The sequence below is a fragment of the Plecotus auritus genome (genome assembly GCF_963455305.1).
Source record: "Plecotus auritus genome assembly, chromosome: 10".
NCBI classification, from domain to species: domain Eukaryota; kingdom Metazoa; phylum Chordata; class Mammalia; order Chiroptera; family Vespertilionidae; genus Plecotus; species Plecotus auritus.
Window position 1 is genome coordinate 14,632,006 of NC_137785.1, and position 17,330 is coordinate 14,649,335.

The 17,330-nt window shown below is 55.1% G+C and overlaps 1 protein-coding gene across 1 annotated transcript; it reads left to right on the plus strand.

Moving 5' to 3' along the window:
• The first annotated feature begins 4,082 nt into the window (after positions 1-4,082).
• On the plus strand, positions 4,083-13,504 carry GPR4 (G protein-coupled receptor 4). The gene is made up of 2 exons (XM_080645033.1): positions 4,083-4,150; positions 11,478-13,504. The coding sequence occupies exon 2, from the start codon at positions 12,278-12,280 to the stop codon at positions 13,367-13,369; it is 1,092 nt and encodes a 363-aa protein (XP_080501159.1). The 5' UTR covers positions 4,083-4,150; positions 11,478-12,277; the 3' UTR covers positions 13,370-13,504.
• The last annotated feature ends 3,826 nt before the right edge of the window (positions 13,505-17,330 follow it).

Below are 17,330 nucleotides of genomic sequence, written 5' to 3' on the forward strand. Positions count from 1 at the left end.
AAGTGACAGAAACCAAGCTTGCTCTAACTTAGGCCAAAAGAGAACTCAATTGGCCCTCAAATAAACAAGTAGGTGCCTCTGGGCTTCAGGGCCATTGAATCAAGAGTTTGAGGGCCACCAGGCACTCCCATTATACCTTCTCTTCCCTGCCAGTCATCATTTTTCTCTGGGGTCAGCATTCTCCACACCACAGAAACATTGCACCCAGCAGCTGCAAAACTCACATCAACCAGCCTGAAAAATCCCAGGGAAAGATTGTGATTGGCCCATCTACAAATCAATCAAACTGACTAGTTGGATGGTCTATTGTGATTGGCTCCACTTGGGTGAAGTACCAGTCCTAGACCAATGATTGTGATCAGGGAAGTGGGGTTGTATAAAACCATGGAAGCCTCCACCTATTTCACAAGATTGAAATAAGGCAAGGAATGTTTTCAGATTTCAGAGAAGTGCCTATGACAAAAGATGCCTGTGAGTTAGGGTATGAGGACTCTGGGTGGCAAGAGACAGAAACCCAACTCCACCCAGCACAAACAATAAAAAGTTGCTAGGTCCTGGAGCTGGGTAGTCTAGGAGGGACCCAGCTGGACCAGCTCAAATGTCATCAGGAATTTCTCAACTCAATATCTGTAACCTTGAGCACATATTTAACCTTTTATTGATGTTTAACATACAGCGGAAAATGCACTCATAAACTATATCGTCTGCTGGGTTCACAACCCATCCATGCAGCCAGCTCCCAGATAAAGAAATATCACAAGCCCTGACCAGTTTGGCTCAGTGGATAGAGCGTCAGCCTGCGGACTGAAGGGTCCCAGGTTCGATTCCAGTCAAGGGCATGTGCCTTGGTTGCGGGCACATCCCCAGTGGGGGGTGTGCAGGAGGCAGCTGATCGATGTTTCTCTCTCGTCGATGTTTCTAACTCTCTATCATCCCTCTCCCTTCCTCTCTGTAAAAAATCAATAAAATATATTAAAAAAAAAAAAAAAGAAATATCACAAGCTGTCTTGTGCCCCCTCCTAGTCATTGCCCACCCCCAGTAACCACTACCCTGACTTACCACACCACAGGGTAAATACATGGATGGGATGGGGATTGAGTTATTCTGATTTTATCTTTTGTAGCCAAGATAACTGACAGCTATCTAATTACATCTATTTATTTTTTTATGTTTGAGGCAGATTTTTTTCACTAGTTGAGTAGTTCCCAAACTTGAAGGAACATGAGAATCACCTGCAGGCCCTGTTATAATGGCACTGCAGCGCCCCCAAGCCCCCAGCAGGGACCACGGTTTGAGAATCACTGCTCTAATGGAAATAGAATAAGATAGCAAACATATGCCCTGACTGGTCTGGCTCAGTGGATAGAGCATTGGCCTGCGGACTGAAAGGTCCCAGGTTCGATTCCGGTCAAGGGCATGTACCTCAGTTGCGGGTACATCCCCAGCAGGGGTGTGCAGGAGGCAGCTGATCAATGTCTCTCATCGATGTTTCTAACTCGCCCTCTCCCTTCCTCTGTAAAAAAATCAATAAAATATACTTTTAAAAAAGATAGCAAACAGGGTTTTCCTGGACAGAACAGTACATAGTCATTTGTCCCCTCTACAGATGATAACGGACGGAAAGCTCAGAGCCTCGCAGGTTCACAGGGACAACTTGCCAAGCCCATCTCTTCCCAAGGGAAGGAAATACTGCAGGAGAAACCGGCAAACCCTGTCCTGGTAGTTCAAGTTCTGGGGAAGTGGCCAGTGCTTTTGAAGCATCCTTTTTATTGGGTCTCTTAAAGCATTGTCGCCCCCTTGTGCCCAGCCTCAAACCTGCATGGAAAAGATGTGCCTAGAAAGTTCTGTGGGAGTAGTGCCGGTAATTCTCCACCTGCCCCCACCCCAGGGCCCTGGGAGACTATCCTGTGCAGACTCCACCCACGAGGGTCCCCTGCCCTCGCCTTCTGGGTTGGGTTCTGCCTCTCAGAGCCACTGACCTCTGACCGGAAATCCGAGGGTGGCAGGCGAGAGGTGGGAGTGTGTATTTTCCGGCCTCTCTGCATCCCTGCCCTTCTTGCTGTGGCTGAGTTCCTGTACCCAGAGTCACAGCTCCTAGGGGCTCCCCTCCAAACTCTAACTTTCCGTCCAAAGGGTAGCAATGGCTTGGCTTTCCCTGAGGCTGGTCCCCTGGTAACGCACCATACTTTGTGGGGTCCTACACTCTGACCATCCCTCATCCCTTCGTAAGTGCTGCCACTTAGCCCTGGTGGGGTAGCTCGGTTGGTTGAGGGTTCAATCCCCGGTCAGGGCACATACAAGGATCAACCAATGAATGCATAAACACGTGGAACAACAGATCAATGTTACTTTCTCAAATCAATAATAAAAAATATATAGAAATACTGCCACTTAGACTGTGAGTGGCCACCTGCTTCCTGCCAGGAACCTGACTGAATCACAGCATAAACCTAGGGTGAGCCCAGGAGGGAAGGGAGATTTTTGGCTACCAGTGAGCCCCAGAATTTCTCTTTAGGAAGAGCTTGGGATGGCCAAGGGGCTGAGGAGGGCTATGTGGGGCTTGTCCTGCATGATAGGATGTATATGGGGTTATTTGTGGGGAGGGGCTAAAAGCCTTCCTTGATGACACCTTTCTTGGATCTGTCCCTGACTTCCTTGAGGGAGGGTAGAAGGAAAAAGCCTTTATTCCTGTGTGCGTCGCAGGTCACTTAGGTCCTTGGTTAACTCTCATTTTCTGTTTCCCTCAAGAGCCTTGAGAAGAAGGCAGTAATATGGTTCAGAGAGGTGTAGTCACTTGTCCAAAGCCACACAGCAACATGACCGTAATAGCGACCTTTAAAACAACAACTGTATCACTTTATTTATATGAAGTTCTAGAATAGGCAACACTACTCTCCCGTGAGAAAAGAAAGCACAGAGTTGGGGGGGGGGGGCGGGGCGCGCGGGGAGCAGCATGTGAGCATTGCCTGGAAAGAGGGGAAGAGCCACATTCTGGGGTGATGAAAGTGTTCTCCGTCTTGATTTGAATGCTTAGTCACACGGGTGTATCTGTTGGTCACAACTCATTGTATTTAAGATCCGGGCATTCTTTTTATTTTTTAAAAAAATAAGCAAAAAGGAATTTGCAAACCTAATAGCTGCCATTTTTGAGTCCCACATCCCAGGTCTGTGCGGAGTGCTTTGACCTAGAATGGATTCTCATGACCAGTTGGTGGTGACGAGAATCATAAAAATAAGCAAATCTGTTTGACGCGCTCACCATTCGTGTACTTGCTCCCTGAAAACTATGCGCATTGCACACCTACCACGTGCACGGGGGGGGGGGGGGGGGGGGCTTCTAGGCAACAGACACCACCGTACGCAAATCAGCCACAAAAATGACAAGTTACACTCCTCGGGGGGCGGGGGGGAGGCGGATCATTAGAAGAAAATAAATGGAATGCATAGGACATTGGATGGTGACAAGTTCTGTGGGGAAGAGTAAATAAAGCAAGGAGGAATGGGAGCGTGGGGGCATGTTTTACAAACTTGATGGTTCTGACACCTCCAAGTGACATCCCCACGACAAAGGGACTATCCTGTGACATAGTGACAGCTAAGGTCTGATCCAGAGGCAGGGCGGGACTGCAAGCCCCAAACTCCTTCCAGGGGGGCCCTGGCCCTGGCAGTGGGGACTGGGCAGAGCCCTGCGTTCTGTCCCTGTGGGGGCCTGTGATCTCCAAGGCGTGGGGTCTCCAAGGGAGGAAATGGCTCAGCTCAAGGAGAGTCAAAAGGGGAGCCCTCTCCCGCCCCCCCCCCAGCTGGGGGCTTGATCAAATCGGAGGTGTGGGGTTGCAGGGAGAGGAAGCAAAGGGGTTCATGACGTGCGGGCATCCAGGCTGGTGACTTTGCAGGCGGATGTGTGGGGGAGGGGCTTGCAGCAGCAGGTGAGCGTTGTCCCTGCGCTGCAAGTCTTCCGTGGGGCGAAGTCTTAAAGGGGTTAAGGGGAGCGACAAAGGAGGGGTTAACGGGGGGCGGGCCTGGCCGGGGCGGGGCCTCGTCCGGGAGGAGTCGCCGCTGGGTCCCGGGCCACCGTCGAGCCCAGACCCCGCCGCAGCCGCCGGGACCGGGACCGCCGCCGCCCGCCCCGTTCAGCCGGCGCGCGCGCAGGTAGGTGCGCATCCCTCCCCGGTCCGCGCCCGCCCGGCGTCCGGCCGCTGCGGGGCGCTGCTCCCCGCGCCCCTCGGGGGCTTTGCGCCCCTAGGCCGGCTGCCTCGGTTTCCCGCGCCGTCTGGGCCCCGCCCCTCTCCGGTGCTTGCTCTCCCGACGTCTCCGTGGTTGACTTCGTCTCTGATCTGCCTCCCTCTCTCCGCCTGTCTCTGATGTCTCTCTGTACCCGCGGGCCCTCTTCCTCTGGGTGTGTCTCTGCCTCTACATCTCTGGGTGTCTCTGTGTCCATTTCTCTACCTCTGCCTGCCTCTCTCTGTCCATCTGCCGCTGCCTCTGCCCCGGCATCCCTTCTCTCTCGGGGTCGCTGCTCGCCTCTGTCTCCCCGGTCTCTGGAGGAACTCTCCATCTCTGCGGAGCGCTCTGCCTCCACCTCCACCTCCCTCTGTCTGTGCCTCTCTCTGCCCTTTCCCTCCTGTCTCTCTCTCACTCGCTATTTCTCTGTATTTTAGACCCCGTCCTCATCTCACTCCAAATCCTCGCCCACCCTCAGAGCCCCCTCCTGGGCTGGGGAGCTGCTTAGGAGTGTGTATGGGGGTGGGGGGGGCGCAGGGTTGCTACCTGGGGCAGGTGGACTCTGAGAGATACTGTGACCCCAGCGCTCTTTTCACACAGTCACCCCACCGCTCCTGAGTTCCCAACCACCCCACCCTCCAATTTCAGGAATTCCTGGCGGGGGTGGGGGTGTGTGTGGGGGGACTTCCTTTCACACTTCCTCCCTTCCAGGATTTGGCTGGTCACCGTTAACTCCTTCCTACCTCGACTTCATCCCCCTCCTTGAACTGGACACTCCCCCCCGCAACCAAACCAGGCTGAGGGGCAGCTCTGGGGTTTCTGTGGGGCATCCGTTTGGGGGTATCTGTGTGCACTCACGCAGGATGTGTGCTGGGGGTTCTGTTTGGAGGCACAGATGGAGAGGATGGGGGCTACCCCCTCCAACGCCCCCTCCAGGCCCCACCACAAGCCTCATTCCTCCTGGCCCCACCGAGAGGGCCCCCCTCAAAGCTGTGGATGAACTCAAATTCATATTTGGGGTGAGGATGGGGAGGTTTTCCTTTCAGAGGGTGTCCCATTAGGATGAGATACTAGAGACCGATGGGGGCTCCCAAGCTCTGGGAATCATATATTCAAGAAGCCTTGAGTGTGAAGTCTTCGAGTGGAAAGACCTAGAATGTGGGAATGATCGGAGGGGAGAACTGGGAATGCTCCAACCTCAAGTCAAAGGTCCTCAAGATATTTGAACCCTTCAATCCAAAGAGATTCCTGTTGGACTCTTGGCCGTTTTCAGCGTCCGCAGCTGTGGGCTCCCAAGGGCTTTCAGAGCCATCTAGGCCAAGCACCCACTTTACAGATGGGAAAACTGAGGCCCAAGGCAGAAGTGCCCGCAGCGAGTCAGTGCCAGTCTGGGGGCCGGGACCCCAGTTCCACGGAAGCCCTGCTTCTTCCGGATTACCTTGGGGAAGGGCGTCTTCACAGGGAGGAGGGCAGAACGCCCGGGTGAGGGAATGGCTGGAACCCAGAGGAGCGTTTTAGAAGCAGAGACAATATTTCTAACACCAGGGTGGTGGCAGAGGAGAGGGGACAAGGGTTGGTTCGGGTGGAAGGTGAGGCGTTTCAGAGAAGCAGAGAAGGAGGGGAGCGAGGAGGCAAAGTGGGGCGGCAGGATCAGCTCCCGCCTGATTCTGTCTCCTGACCCTCCCCATGAAGCCCACTGCTCCCCTGGGACCGGGCCTATAATTTGGTTTGTGTCTAGACAAATAATAACTCAGCTGGTGTGAGCCAGCCGGCAGGGGTGATGCCAGGCCCTCTGGGCGAGGGGCAGGGAAGCAGCCTGGGCTCCTAGTGCCTGCCCCCCCCCCCCCCCGGCCATGGTGAGAATTTAGGGACTAGGGGGAGGTGGTGACGAACCCCCCTCCCCAGGATTCCTTAGTATCTGAGAACTCTGCGTAACCTTAGAACTTCAGGCTGCCGGAACGTTAAAGAAACGGAATAGATAAGGGGGAAAAGGAAGCAGGGTTCACTGTACATGGAGTATGTTCCCATTTCTGTAAAAAAAGGGAAATACGCATTCATGGTTTTGCTTGGCAAAGATAATAATCACCGAGAGTTTAATAATAGATTATGAAAGTCGTAGAATGTAAAAAAAAAAAAAATCAGAGCGCGTTCTAACAATAGAACTTTCGAATCTTGGAATGCGAGCCTCCTGGAATATTGGGCGAGGGCATGGAGAGCTGTGAGGATAATAACGAGAGGACGGAGGGAAGGGAAGGCCTAGGATGTTACAATAATAGAACAGCCAACCATGAACAGACTAACAATAGCACCTGCGGCGCTGAGGACGCTGGAACTCAGAACATCAGAGGGATAGAGGCTGCTGACCCTGCTGTCCCTTCCTGGCGGCATGCGCCTTGGGGGACATGAGGACCCCTTTGGTAGAAAAGGGGAAACCGAGGCCCAGCAGGGCGGTCAGCGTGGCCTGACTGTACCCTGGCTTCCACCTGCCACCAGGGCACCAGGTGGGGAGCGAGGAGCAGAGCGGTGATCACATTTCTTCCCCTAATGAGCGGACCGGAGCTGGCTGGTCCCCTGGGGCTGCCAGGGGATGGGGAGCCGGGGGAGGGGGGTAGGGAAGGGGGGAGCCAGAGCCCACAGAGGAGAGAAGTGGGGAGAGGTGGCCTGTGGCTTCTAGGGTGAGGCTGGTGAGGCGATGGTGGGGGACGTGGGGGCTGCATCACCTCTCCCTCTGTCCTCTCAACCCCACCCCAGTCCTTCATCCTCGCTGGGCTCAGGGGTGGCTGGCGGACCTAGGCACTTATCTGGCTTGAGCAGCTGAGGCATAAAGTGGGGGCCGGGGTCTGATCAACCCTTCTTGTTCCCCCACTATCACTCCACACTTGGGTTTCTCTCTCTTCCTGCTCCACTGGGGAGGGGTTTTAGGAACCAAACCGGGGAGGGGGCCTGTGGGACAGGGGGATCTTCTTGTGGGGGCTGTGAGATTTGGGGGGTGAGCTCCCAACGAAGTCTGAGTAGGGGAGGCAACTTAGATCCCAACTGGAGAGGGTCAACACTGGAGGTGAGGGGTGGGGAGCAGGGCAAGGGAGACAGTGAGGAAGGGATGGCCAAGACACTACAAAAGACTACAAGCCTCTTCCTTCCTTCCTTCCTTCCTTCCTTCCTTCCTTCCTTCCTTCCTTCCTTCTTTCTTTCTTCTTTCTCTTTCTTCCTTTCTTTCTTCCTTCCTTCCTTCCTTCCTTCCTTCCTTCCTTCCTTCCTTCCTTCCTTTCTCTTTCTCTCTCTCTCTTTCTTTCTTTCTTTCTTTCTTTCTTTCTTTCTTTCTTTCTTTCTTTCTCTTTCTTTCTCTCTCTCTCTCTCTCTCTCTCTCTCTCTCTCTCTCTTTCTTTTTACATATTTTTATTAACTTCAGAGAGGAAGGAAGAAAGAGAGAGAGAGATGGAAACATCAACGATGAGAAAGAATCATTGATTGGCTGCCTCCTGCACACCCCACACTGGGGATCGAGCCTGCAATCCGGGCATGTGCCCTGACCGGGAGTCTAATCGTGACCTTCTGGTCCATAGTTCAAAGCTCAACCGCTGAGCCACGCCAGCTGGGCCTCTTGCTTTCTTATAGTGAGAAAGTTGGTGTGTCTTTCAGCAGATTCTCCAGAGGGTCTGAGAACCCCAGCAAGTCTTGAGGGGGATTACCGGGGTGCAGGGAGTCCAGAGACAGCATCCAGTTAAGCTCTTCAGTTAAGGAGGACACATCTGCCCACTGGTGGCACCTCATGTGGCTTAGAGAACTGCCTTGCCCCCCTGGGCCTCAGTTTCCCCATCTGGACAGGCAGAGCTCAGAAAAAGCCTCGCGCCCCAGTTGTCACATACTGTGCTGTTTTTTAGGGCCCCGCTGTGGGCAGATTAGAGGAGAGGGGGTTGTCTGAGTGTCCCTCCCCCATGCCCAGCGCTCCCTGGAAGCAGGAGGGCTGAGGGTGGAGAGGCGGGAGGAGGAAGGGGTGAGCATCCCACTGGTTCCCCTTGAGGAGATTAGCAATGAGAATGTATTTCCTGTGGCTGCAGGGAATTAGTCTCCAGCCGTGCCGGTGCCGGTGTCGCTGTGGCTGAACCCAGGTGGTCTCCGGAGGCCAGAGGCCGGGGCAGCAGGAAATCCCGGCTCTGGGGGCCTCCTCCCACTGCTCACTGGTTTCTGGTCTTAGCTCTCCAGTGCCGGTGGATAACAATTATTGTCCAATGATTTATAAGATGATACCAACAAGGATGCTTAGATCTGCGATGTGACTAGTATAAAAGCTGTGTCCCCCCTTTTATAAGAAGGGGAAACTGAGGCTCCTGAAAAAGAAGTAATTCCCTCAATATTACAAAAGGCAGAAGGAGAGACAGAGGACAGAGAGAGGAGGAGACCAAGGGCAGAGAACGGGGGGTGGGGGTTGGGTGACTTGGTCTGGGGAGGTCTGGTTTGAAGGGAGGGACTGGATTGCACTAGGACAGCGGGGAGCAAGCCCCCTCCATCCTTTCTCCACAGGATCCAGCCTCCACCTGAGCCTGGGATGAGGGCAGGCACCACAGGGGGTAGGACTTACCAAGCAGGACTCAGTCCTGACCTTTCCAAGTCAATTCTGGAGTGGATAGATCCTGCCCTTTCACCCACCCCCCACCTCTTTCTCTGGGACCCACAGGGGCTTGTTTGAGCCAGAAGTGTGTGTGTGTGGGCGGGGGGGGGGGGCGGGGTGCCGCCTCAAGGGAGCCTGCGTTGGGGGATAGGCTGACCAATGTGTGTTCCTCTAGTCAACAGTCATTTATTGAGCACCTGCTGTACGTTGGAGAGTCAGCAGTCAACGCAAGGTCCCTGCCCTCCTGGAACATCCACTCTAGACAGACAGACAGACAGACAGACAGACAGACAGACAAAAACAAGATACAAGTGAGGTGGGGGGATAGCCCTGGGCAGGACTCTGGGTGGGAAGGGCCCCTGGAGGAAGGGAAGGAGGCGAGGAAGCTGGTTCTACCAAGATCTGGAGGAGTGCCCGGTGCAGGCAGCCCTGGCCGGTTTGGCTCAGTGGATAGAGCGTCGGCCTGTGGACCAAAGGGTCCTGGGTTTGATTCTGGTCAAGGGCTCATACCTTGGTTGCAGGCTCTTCCCCGGCCCGGACCCTGGTCAGGGCTCCTGTAGGAGGCAACCAATCGATGTGTTTCTCTCACATCGATGTTTCTCTCTGCCTTTCCCTCTCTCTTCCACTCTCCCTAAAAATCAATGGGAAAATATCCTTGGGTGAAGATTAACAAAACAAAACAAAACAAAAAAAGAGTGGTCCAGGAGGCGGGGCACACCTTTCCAGGCTGGGAAGAAGGTCACTGGCCTTGCGCCCACTGAGGTGGGGCGGGGGCTGTGGGCAAGGAAGTCAGGCAGCGCCTGACCGGGCAGGGAGCTGGACTTTAGCCCCAGTTCGTTGGGAGCCCATTGGAGGGCTTGGAGCAGAGAAGCAACCAGAGCTGGTTTCCATGTTGGGGAGACCTCTCTGGCTGCAGCGTGGGAAGCGAGGCGAAGGACGTCAGAATGGCAGCCAGGAAAGCAGTGAGCAGGCGACTGCGGGGTCCCAGCAGGTGAGCCGCGATGGTGGCACAGCACGGGCAGCCGCGGGGCTTAGGGACTCCGGCGTGTGGTGGAGGCAGGCAGGCGGAACCACAGAGGTGTCCCGTGGAAGGATGCGCAGGCATGTGGAGGCTGCCGAGACCTGCTGTGGGAGCTAGGGCTCCTCCCTTCCCCGCTCTGGGCCTCAGTTTTGTCATCTGGCCCATTGACTTGACCAATGGTTTTCAAAGTGTGTGTGGGGGGGATTCTTCAGAGGTGCCCCGCCTCCTTGTTTCCTCTAGAGCACAGAGCAGCTTTCCCTTTCACCATCTTAAGTGGGGATTCCAGTTAAGACCTTTTCTGTTTATAAAAAGCTCATGAAATGAAACCTGGGCGAACCCCTGGATGGAGTCTCGGAAAACGCCCCTGATTCAGGCTTCGTTCCCCTTCTCTCTGGGGCTGACCGTGCGCAGGGCGTGGCTTCATCCATGACTGCCCTCTGCCCGTGCTTGCAGGTCTTCCCAGGACCAAGGAGGTGCCCGGCCCAGGCCCAGGGTTCTCACTCGGGGAAAGTCAGAAAGGCGCAATGAGGGTGTGGTCCCTGAGGCAGGGGACGGCATGCTGGCCTTGCTCCCTGGACTTGGATCCAGCAGCCCCTGCGCTCAGCCCTCACCCCAGCCCCCTGCAGCTGTGGTTCCCAGCCCTTGCTGTCAGCCCGGCCTCTTCTGTCCAGTTATTTTCAAGAGGGACCTGAAGCACAGGCTGGAGCAAAGGGGGCAAGAGCCGCGTTTTCCCCCCTCAGTACCTTGGACAGGTCTCTGAACCGTTCTGTGCCTCAGTGTGTCAAATAGGGGGAATAATAGTACTTTCAATGGGGTTCTTGACATTTTAAAGAATTAATACCCAGAACAAGGCTTGCTATGAAGTAGGACTCACAAACTTTAGCTGTGAATATCCTCCTCATTATCATCATTATCAAGAATGGGGTGCCCTGGCCCCAGCCGGTTTGGCTCAGTGGATAGAGCATTGGCCTGCAGACCGAAGGGTCCCAGGTTTGATTCTGGTCAAGGGCATGTACCTAAGTTGTAGGCTTCTCCCTGGCCCAGGCCCAGGTGAGGGGTTGGGCAGGAGGCAACCAATTGATGTGTCTCTCTCGTATTGATATTTCTCTCTGTCTTTCTCTCTCTCTTCCACTCTCTTTAAAAAATCAATGGAAAAATATCCTCAGGTGAGGATAAAAATAAAAAGAAGCTAAAAAAAAAAAAAAAGATGGGGTGCCCTGGGTTGGAATGAGAGGCTGGTTCTGGTTCCATTTCTGGTTCTGGTTCCGGTTCCCTCACTACCTTGCTGTGCATCCTTGAGGGCCGTGACCCAGCCTCTCTGGGCCCCTCCTCCCTGCCTGTGAAATGACGGCGTTAACCTCATCCAGCTTTCCCCAAAGCAGGATAGATTCCTGTGCCAGCTTTATGTGGTTTCTGGAAGAACGTTCTAAAATCTAAGTAGGGTCATTATTTTAATATCTATTAGGGGAAAATATATCTGGCGCCTCAAATCTGTGTTTTCAGAGATCTGTTGTCTAGCCTGGGGGTCAATGAGGCACTATCTGGGTGTCCCCCCTCTTCGGCCTATGGGAGTCACCGCCAGGCATGTCACAGCCACGCCCCTCACTTCAGGCCTCTCCCCACAGGCACTGCAAAGCCAGCGCGGAGCTGCAGGTGGGGCCGCCTCATCTCACTGCTCAGCCCCCACAGGACAGGCGGAGCCCTCCCCTGCCCCCTTCCCACCGCCCCTTCCATCTACAATGCTCCTCTGATCTGGCCCTTACTCACCTCCTTCCTGTTCTCGTTCCCATGTTCCCCAGGCTGAGCCCTTCCTCCGCCCTGTCCCCCTCCCCCTAACACCTCCTTTTCCGTCATCTTCTCTTCAGCGTTTATCTTATTTCCTCACTTCCTATTGGGGTCCTGGGAAATGCCAGCACCCACACCCACACTGCCTGGTCTGTTCAGCAGCCCCTGATTGTAGCCCGTCCTGTCTCAACACCTTCCTGTGTGATTCCCGTGTCTTTTAGTACATTCCACCCACCATCACTTCAGCTCAGCCCCACTGCTCCTTTCATCCTGTGCAGAGCTCTGGCCAGGGCCCATGGCGCCTTCATCTCCTCTATAAACACTCCCCCCGGCCAGTTTCTGTGTCGCCCCATTCCTCCCCCATCTACAGCACGCAGGATCCCTCCTTGACAAAGCCCTTGGTCCAACCCCCCTCCCCAAATCCCTCTTGTGTTGATTCAGTCCTTCCCCCAACTTTTCCCTCTCAAGCTCCACCCTTTCCCGTCCACAGCCAACCTCCTCTCTTCCCCGGGGACCGCCTCCCACCATGTCCCCCTGAGCCTCCAAGGAGGGGGCTCAGGGAGCCCCATGGCCTCCCGCCCCCCGTGGCCCCACAGCCCCCGGGGGCCATGGGAAGCCCCTGAAAGGCCCAGCGCTGAGGATGGGCAACGGCAGCTGGGAGGGCTGCCACGTGGACTCCCGCATGGACCACCTCTTCCCGCCTTCCCTCTACATCTTCGTCATCGGCGTGGGGCTGCCCACCAACTGCCTGGCGCTGTGGGCCGCCTACCGCCAGGTGCGCCAGCGCAACGAGCTGGGCGTGTACCTCATGAACCTGAGCATCGCCGACCTGCTGTACATCTGCACGCTGCCGCTCTGGGTCGACTACTTCCTGCACCACGACAACTGGATCCACGGCCCCGGCTCCTGCAAGCTCTTCGGCTTCATCTTCTACACCAACATCTACATCAGCATCGCCTTCCTGTGCTGCATCTCGGTGGACCGCTACCTGGCCGTGGCCCACCCGCTGCGCTTCGCCCGCCTGCGCCGGGTCAAGACGGCCGTGGCCGTGAGCTCCGTGGTCTGGGCCACGGAGCTGGGCGCCAACTCGGCGCCGCTGTTCCATGACGAGCTGTTCCGCGATCGCTACAACCATACCTTCTGCTTCGAGAAGTTCCCCATGGAGGGCTGGGTGGCCTGGATGAATCTCTACAGGGTCTTCGTGGGCTTCCTGTTCCCGTGGGCTCTCATGCTGCTGTCCTACCGAGGGATCCTGCGCGCCGTGCGGGGGAGCGTGTCCACCGAGCGCCAGGAGAAGACCAAGATCAAGCGGCTGGCCCTCAGCCTCATCGCCATCGTGCTGGTCTGCTTCGCGCCCTACCACGTGCTCCTGCTGTCCCGCAGCGCCGTCCACCTGGGCCGCCCCTGGGACTGCGGCTTCGAGGAGCGCGTCTTCCCTGCCTACCACAGCTCGCTGGCCTTCACCAGCCTCAACTGCGTGGCGGACCCCATCCTCTACTGCCTGGTCAACGAAGGCACCCGCAGTGACGTGGCCAAGGCCTTGCACGACCTGCTGCACTTCCTGGCCAGCGACAAGCCCCAGGAGATGGCCAACGCCTCCCTCACCCTGGAGACCCCACTCACTTCCAAGAGGAACAACGTGGCCAAGGTCATGGCAGCCGGCTGGGTGGCAGCTCCGTCCTCCCAGGAGGACCAGGTGCAGCTGAAGATGCTGCCGCCGGTGGCACATTGAACCTCAGATCGCACAGAGACGCCCCCTCCCCCTAAATTCATCCCACACTCTGGACCCTCTTGCTCTGGTGTATGCGAATTGTATGTAAATAAGGCCATGTTACTACTAATCATGTGAATATAAGAGGAAAACAGCAAGGTTGGTGTGTCACTGGTCAGTTGTCATCCTCCATCATGGCCCCTTAACAGTCAGCTGAACGGTGCCTAGCCTTGCCCGGGGCAGTGTTAGTGACACAGGGGTGATGAGTGACAGACCTGGCCCAGCCCTCACGGGCTCCCGCTCCGATGGGGGAGACAGATCTGTCCCTGGACAGTGATGATCCAGGTGGGCAGGGCTCAGACAGGAGAGGCCAGGGTCTGAGGGAACCCCAAAGGGCATCTGACCCAGTCTGGAGGACAGGGAGGTGCTTCCTGGAAGAGGAGACCAGTACATGAAGTTTCCAGAGGTAAAGACAAAAAAAAAAAAAAAAAAAAGTGAGGATTATTTCCAATGAGGGGGTGACTCAAGGGGAAGGCGGAAGGAGAAACCCACTGAGTGTGGAGTGATCTCTTTTGCTCTAGGGAAGCCCCCGTCATATAGGGGAGAGTGAGCAGGACAGAGCAATTCTGAGTTTTTTTGTGTTTTTTTAAAAATAATTTTATTGATTTTTTTACAGAGAGGAAGGGACAGGGATAGAGAGTTAGAAACATCGATGAGAAACATCCGATCAGCTGCCTCCTGCACAACCCCTTCCGGGGATGTGCCCGCAACCAAGGTCCATGCCCTTGACCGGAATCGAACCTGGGACCCTTCGGTCCGCAGGCCGATGCTCTATCCACTGAGCCAAACCGGTTAGGGCCAATTCTGAGTTTTTAGATGAACATTCTCCAAGTCAGGATTGAGGAAGAAGAGGGAGAATGTCTAAACCCAAGTGCAGGGCAATCAAGGAAGACTGGCTGGAGGAGTCATTCCGTCAGCAGGCTTATTTGTACCTACCATCCGCTGTGCGGGCTGGGCTGGGACACAGGGTGACCGAGACAGCCCAGGCGCCACCATCCAGGGGCGCGCAGTAAGGGAGTAAATCAAACTAAAGTTTGGAATTGATAAGGATATTGGGTAAAAATAAAGCCACATGAAGGGACAGAGGGACATGGAGTCTCACCTAAATGAGGTCAGGGGAGGGTTCACTGAGAGGGTGGCATTTGAGCAAAGTCCTGAAGGAGGGGCGGGGCCCCTGTGGCTGCCAGCGGGGAAGAGCATCTCAGGCAGCGGGAACAGCAAGTGGGAAGCCCTGGCGTGAGAGAGTGCCTGAATGCTGAGGCACAGGAGGTACTGTGGTGTGCCTGGAGCAGACGGAGGGTGACAGAGTGGGAATGAGACTGGCAAGGGGACAGAGGCCCATCTTTCGGGGCTCGCAAAGTCCTGGTGAGGACTTTGCCTTTTACTCTGAGGTAAGTGGGAGCCACAAGAGGAGGGACGTGCTTGGACTCCAATGTTAACCGGATGCCGCTGGTTGCTGAGTGGGGAACAGAGTAGGGGAAGTTAGGGTAGCAGCCAGGAGCCCAGTGAAGCGGGGTAGTAGTCCAGGTGGGAGATGCTGGCAGGGGGACCTTGGGGTGAGCAAGGAACAGTGGGGCGCTTTGGGACTTACTGTGAAGAAACAAAATGATGGAAGAAGCACCGGGGCCTGCGGGATTGTGTAGCATAAGCCTCTTGCCCATCCTGGGAAAATGGTGACTGAGAGCCTGCGCTGGAAGGACCCCTGGGAACGATCCCAGGCCCTATTCCGGGGTGGTCACTGGAGAGGCCGAGACTAGCCCGGAGTCGCACAGCCGGTGAGTCAGCCTGGGGCCACACTGGGCTCCCTCTCCCCTCCCGGTCACTGCCTCTGTTCCCACGCCCCAGAGTGGCCAAGGCTGCCTGCTCTGGCTGGTCTCTCCCTCCCTCTCTCAGCCCCCAGAGGTCACCAGGAATGGTCCTCCTATAACCAGGCTGGAGAACAGGAGGACGCACCCAGCTCTGGACCGGCCCGGCCCCTTCTTTCTTGGGTATGTAACAGGCTTCAAGCTCCTGATGAGATGTGACGACCACCCCACCCCTCTCTCCACACACATCCTTCCTTGCCCCAGAAGTTCCCAGAAGAGCTTCCTGGAAACCCTTCTCAGAGAAAGGAAGAGGAGGGAGGAGGGGAATGAGGGGGGAAAGAAAAGAACTTAATGAAGAAAATGGTTTTGCAGGAGGGGGGTTACTGAGATGCAGGAAGTTGGGGCTTTGGGATTGGGAGAGAAAAAGGGGGGTCTAGGACCTGGGGGCTCTAGTAATTTTCCCATCCTGTCTCACTACCATAAAGCTATTGGGATGGAGTTGTAGGGGGTCAGATATTTTGAACACAGTCTCCTCAGAGAATGAGATGAAAGCCTGCACATTACCCTCCACCAAATGCTCATTTGCATTCAATATATTTATTGAGCACCTACTATGTGCAAGGCACTGTTCTAGGAGCTGAGGAAACAGCAGTGAATTATACAGAAAAAAAGCCATGTACAAGTTTGGAAGTTACCTTAGTCCCCCCAGTAGGTCCTTAGGCTCCAGGCTAACACCCCTCAGGCGTCCTCAAACTACGGTCCGCGGGCCACATGCGGCCCGCCGAGGACATTTATCTGGCCCGCCGGGTGCCACTGCCTGTCCTGCTTAGCAGCCGACTCATCCTGGGCCCGCAGTGCGCATAGGAATTTGTTCATAGTTTTTTTTTTAAACTATAGTCCGGCCCTCCAACGGTCTGAGGGACAGTGAACTGGTCCCCTGTTTAAAAAGTTTGAGGACCCCTGGGCCCTGGAGCCTAAGACTCTGGGATGGGATTCAAGAAATCTCAGCCTCGCCCTGGCCAATGTGGCTCAGTTGGTTGGGCATAGTCCTGTGCATCCAAAGATCGCAGGGTTCCATTCCCGGCCAGGGCACATGACCAGGTTGTGGGTTCAATCCCCAGTCATGGTGTGTGCGGGGCAGTGGATCAATGTTTCTCTCTCTCTTCAAATCAATAAAAACATATTTAAAAAAATAAAATCACATTAAAAAAAAAAAAAAAGAGTGAACTCTCAGCCTTCAGCTCCATCCTGATGACCCTTGGAATGTTGGGTAAATCCTTTTCATTCTCTGGCCTCAGTTAGCCAGTCTGTAAAATGGGGAGGGGGTTGGTCCCTAGTGGATATGGACCTTGGATAGGCTCCAAGCTCCCTCACACTTTGTCCGGAAGGGATCTCAGGGGAGGTTTGTTTTATGGTCTTGTCACTCTTACTACGTAATTTAGAATATCTGGGTTCACACGTGTCAGTGCCATCATCATTACAGATGAAGAAACAGAGGAACATCAGCGCCTGGGACTTGACAAAGGATGGTCCGGGAGTCGGAGTGGATACCAGGAAAGCCCAGGGTCTCCTGACTCTACATCCTGACGGTTTGTGTCCTCTTGCACCCCACTCCTCTGCTCCTCTCCTGGGCTCCCTCTGCCTCTCCTAGAGCCTCTCAATTACCCATCAGCACTCCACCATTCAGGAATTTCTCTCAACCCCTTCCTGACCTTGTTTATATGATTTTGCTCCCTGCTGGGTAAGGGAGGACAGTCTGGGACATGTCCTTAAACTCCTTCCTGAGCCAGCTCCCTGGGGACCCTCGCCCCGCGATGGAGGCATTGGGGCTGCTTGAGACCCGGTATGGTTTTACTGGCGGAAATGCTGGGCTATCAACCTTTGCCGGCTGAGGGCCCCTGTGCCAGCCCTCTGCCCCTCTCTGCTGCTTGGGAGAGGGCTGGATTAGGTGCTTCTGGAGATGGAAAGCACCCTCCCACTAGAGTTAGCAATGACAATACTAATACCTGTATAGTAATAAGGGCTGTTTATTAAGTGCTTACTGTGTGACTGGCACCGTTCTAAGCACTTACCCTAGTTCGCTGTATTTTTACATTCAGATGCGCATGCAAACCCAA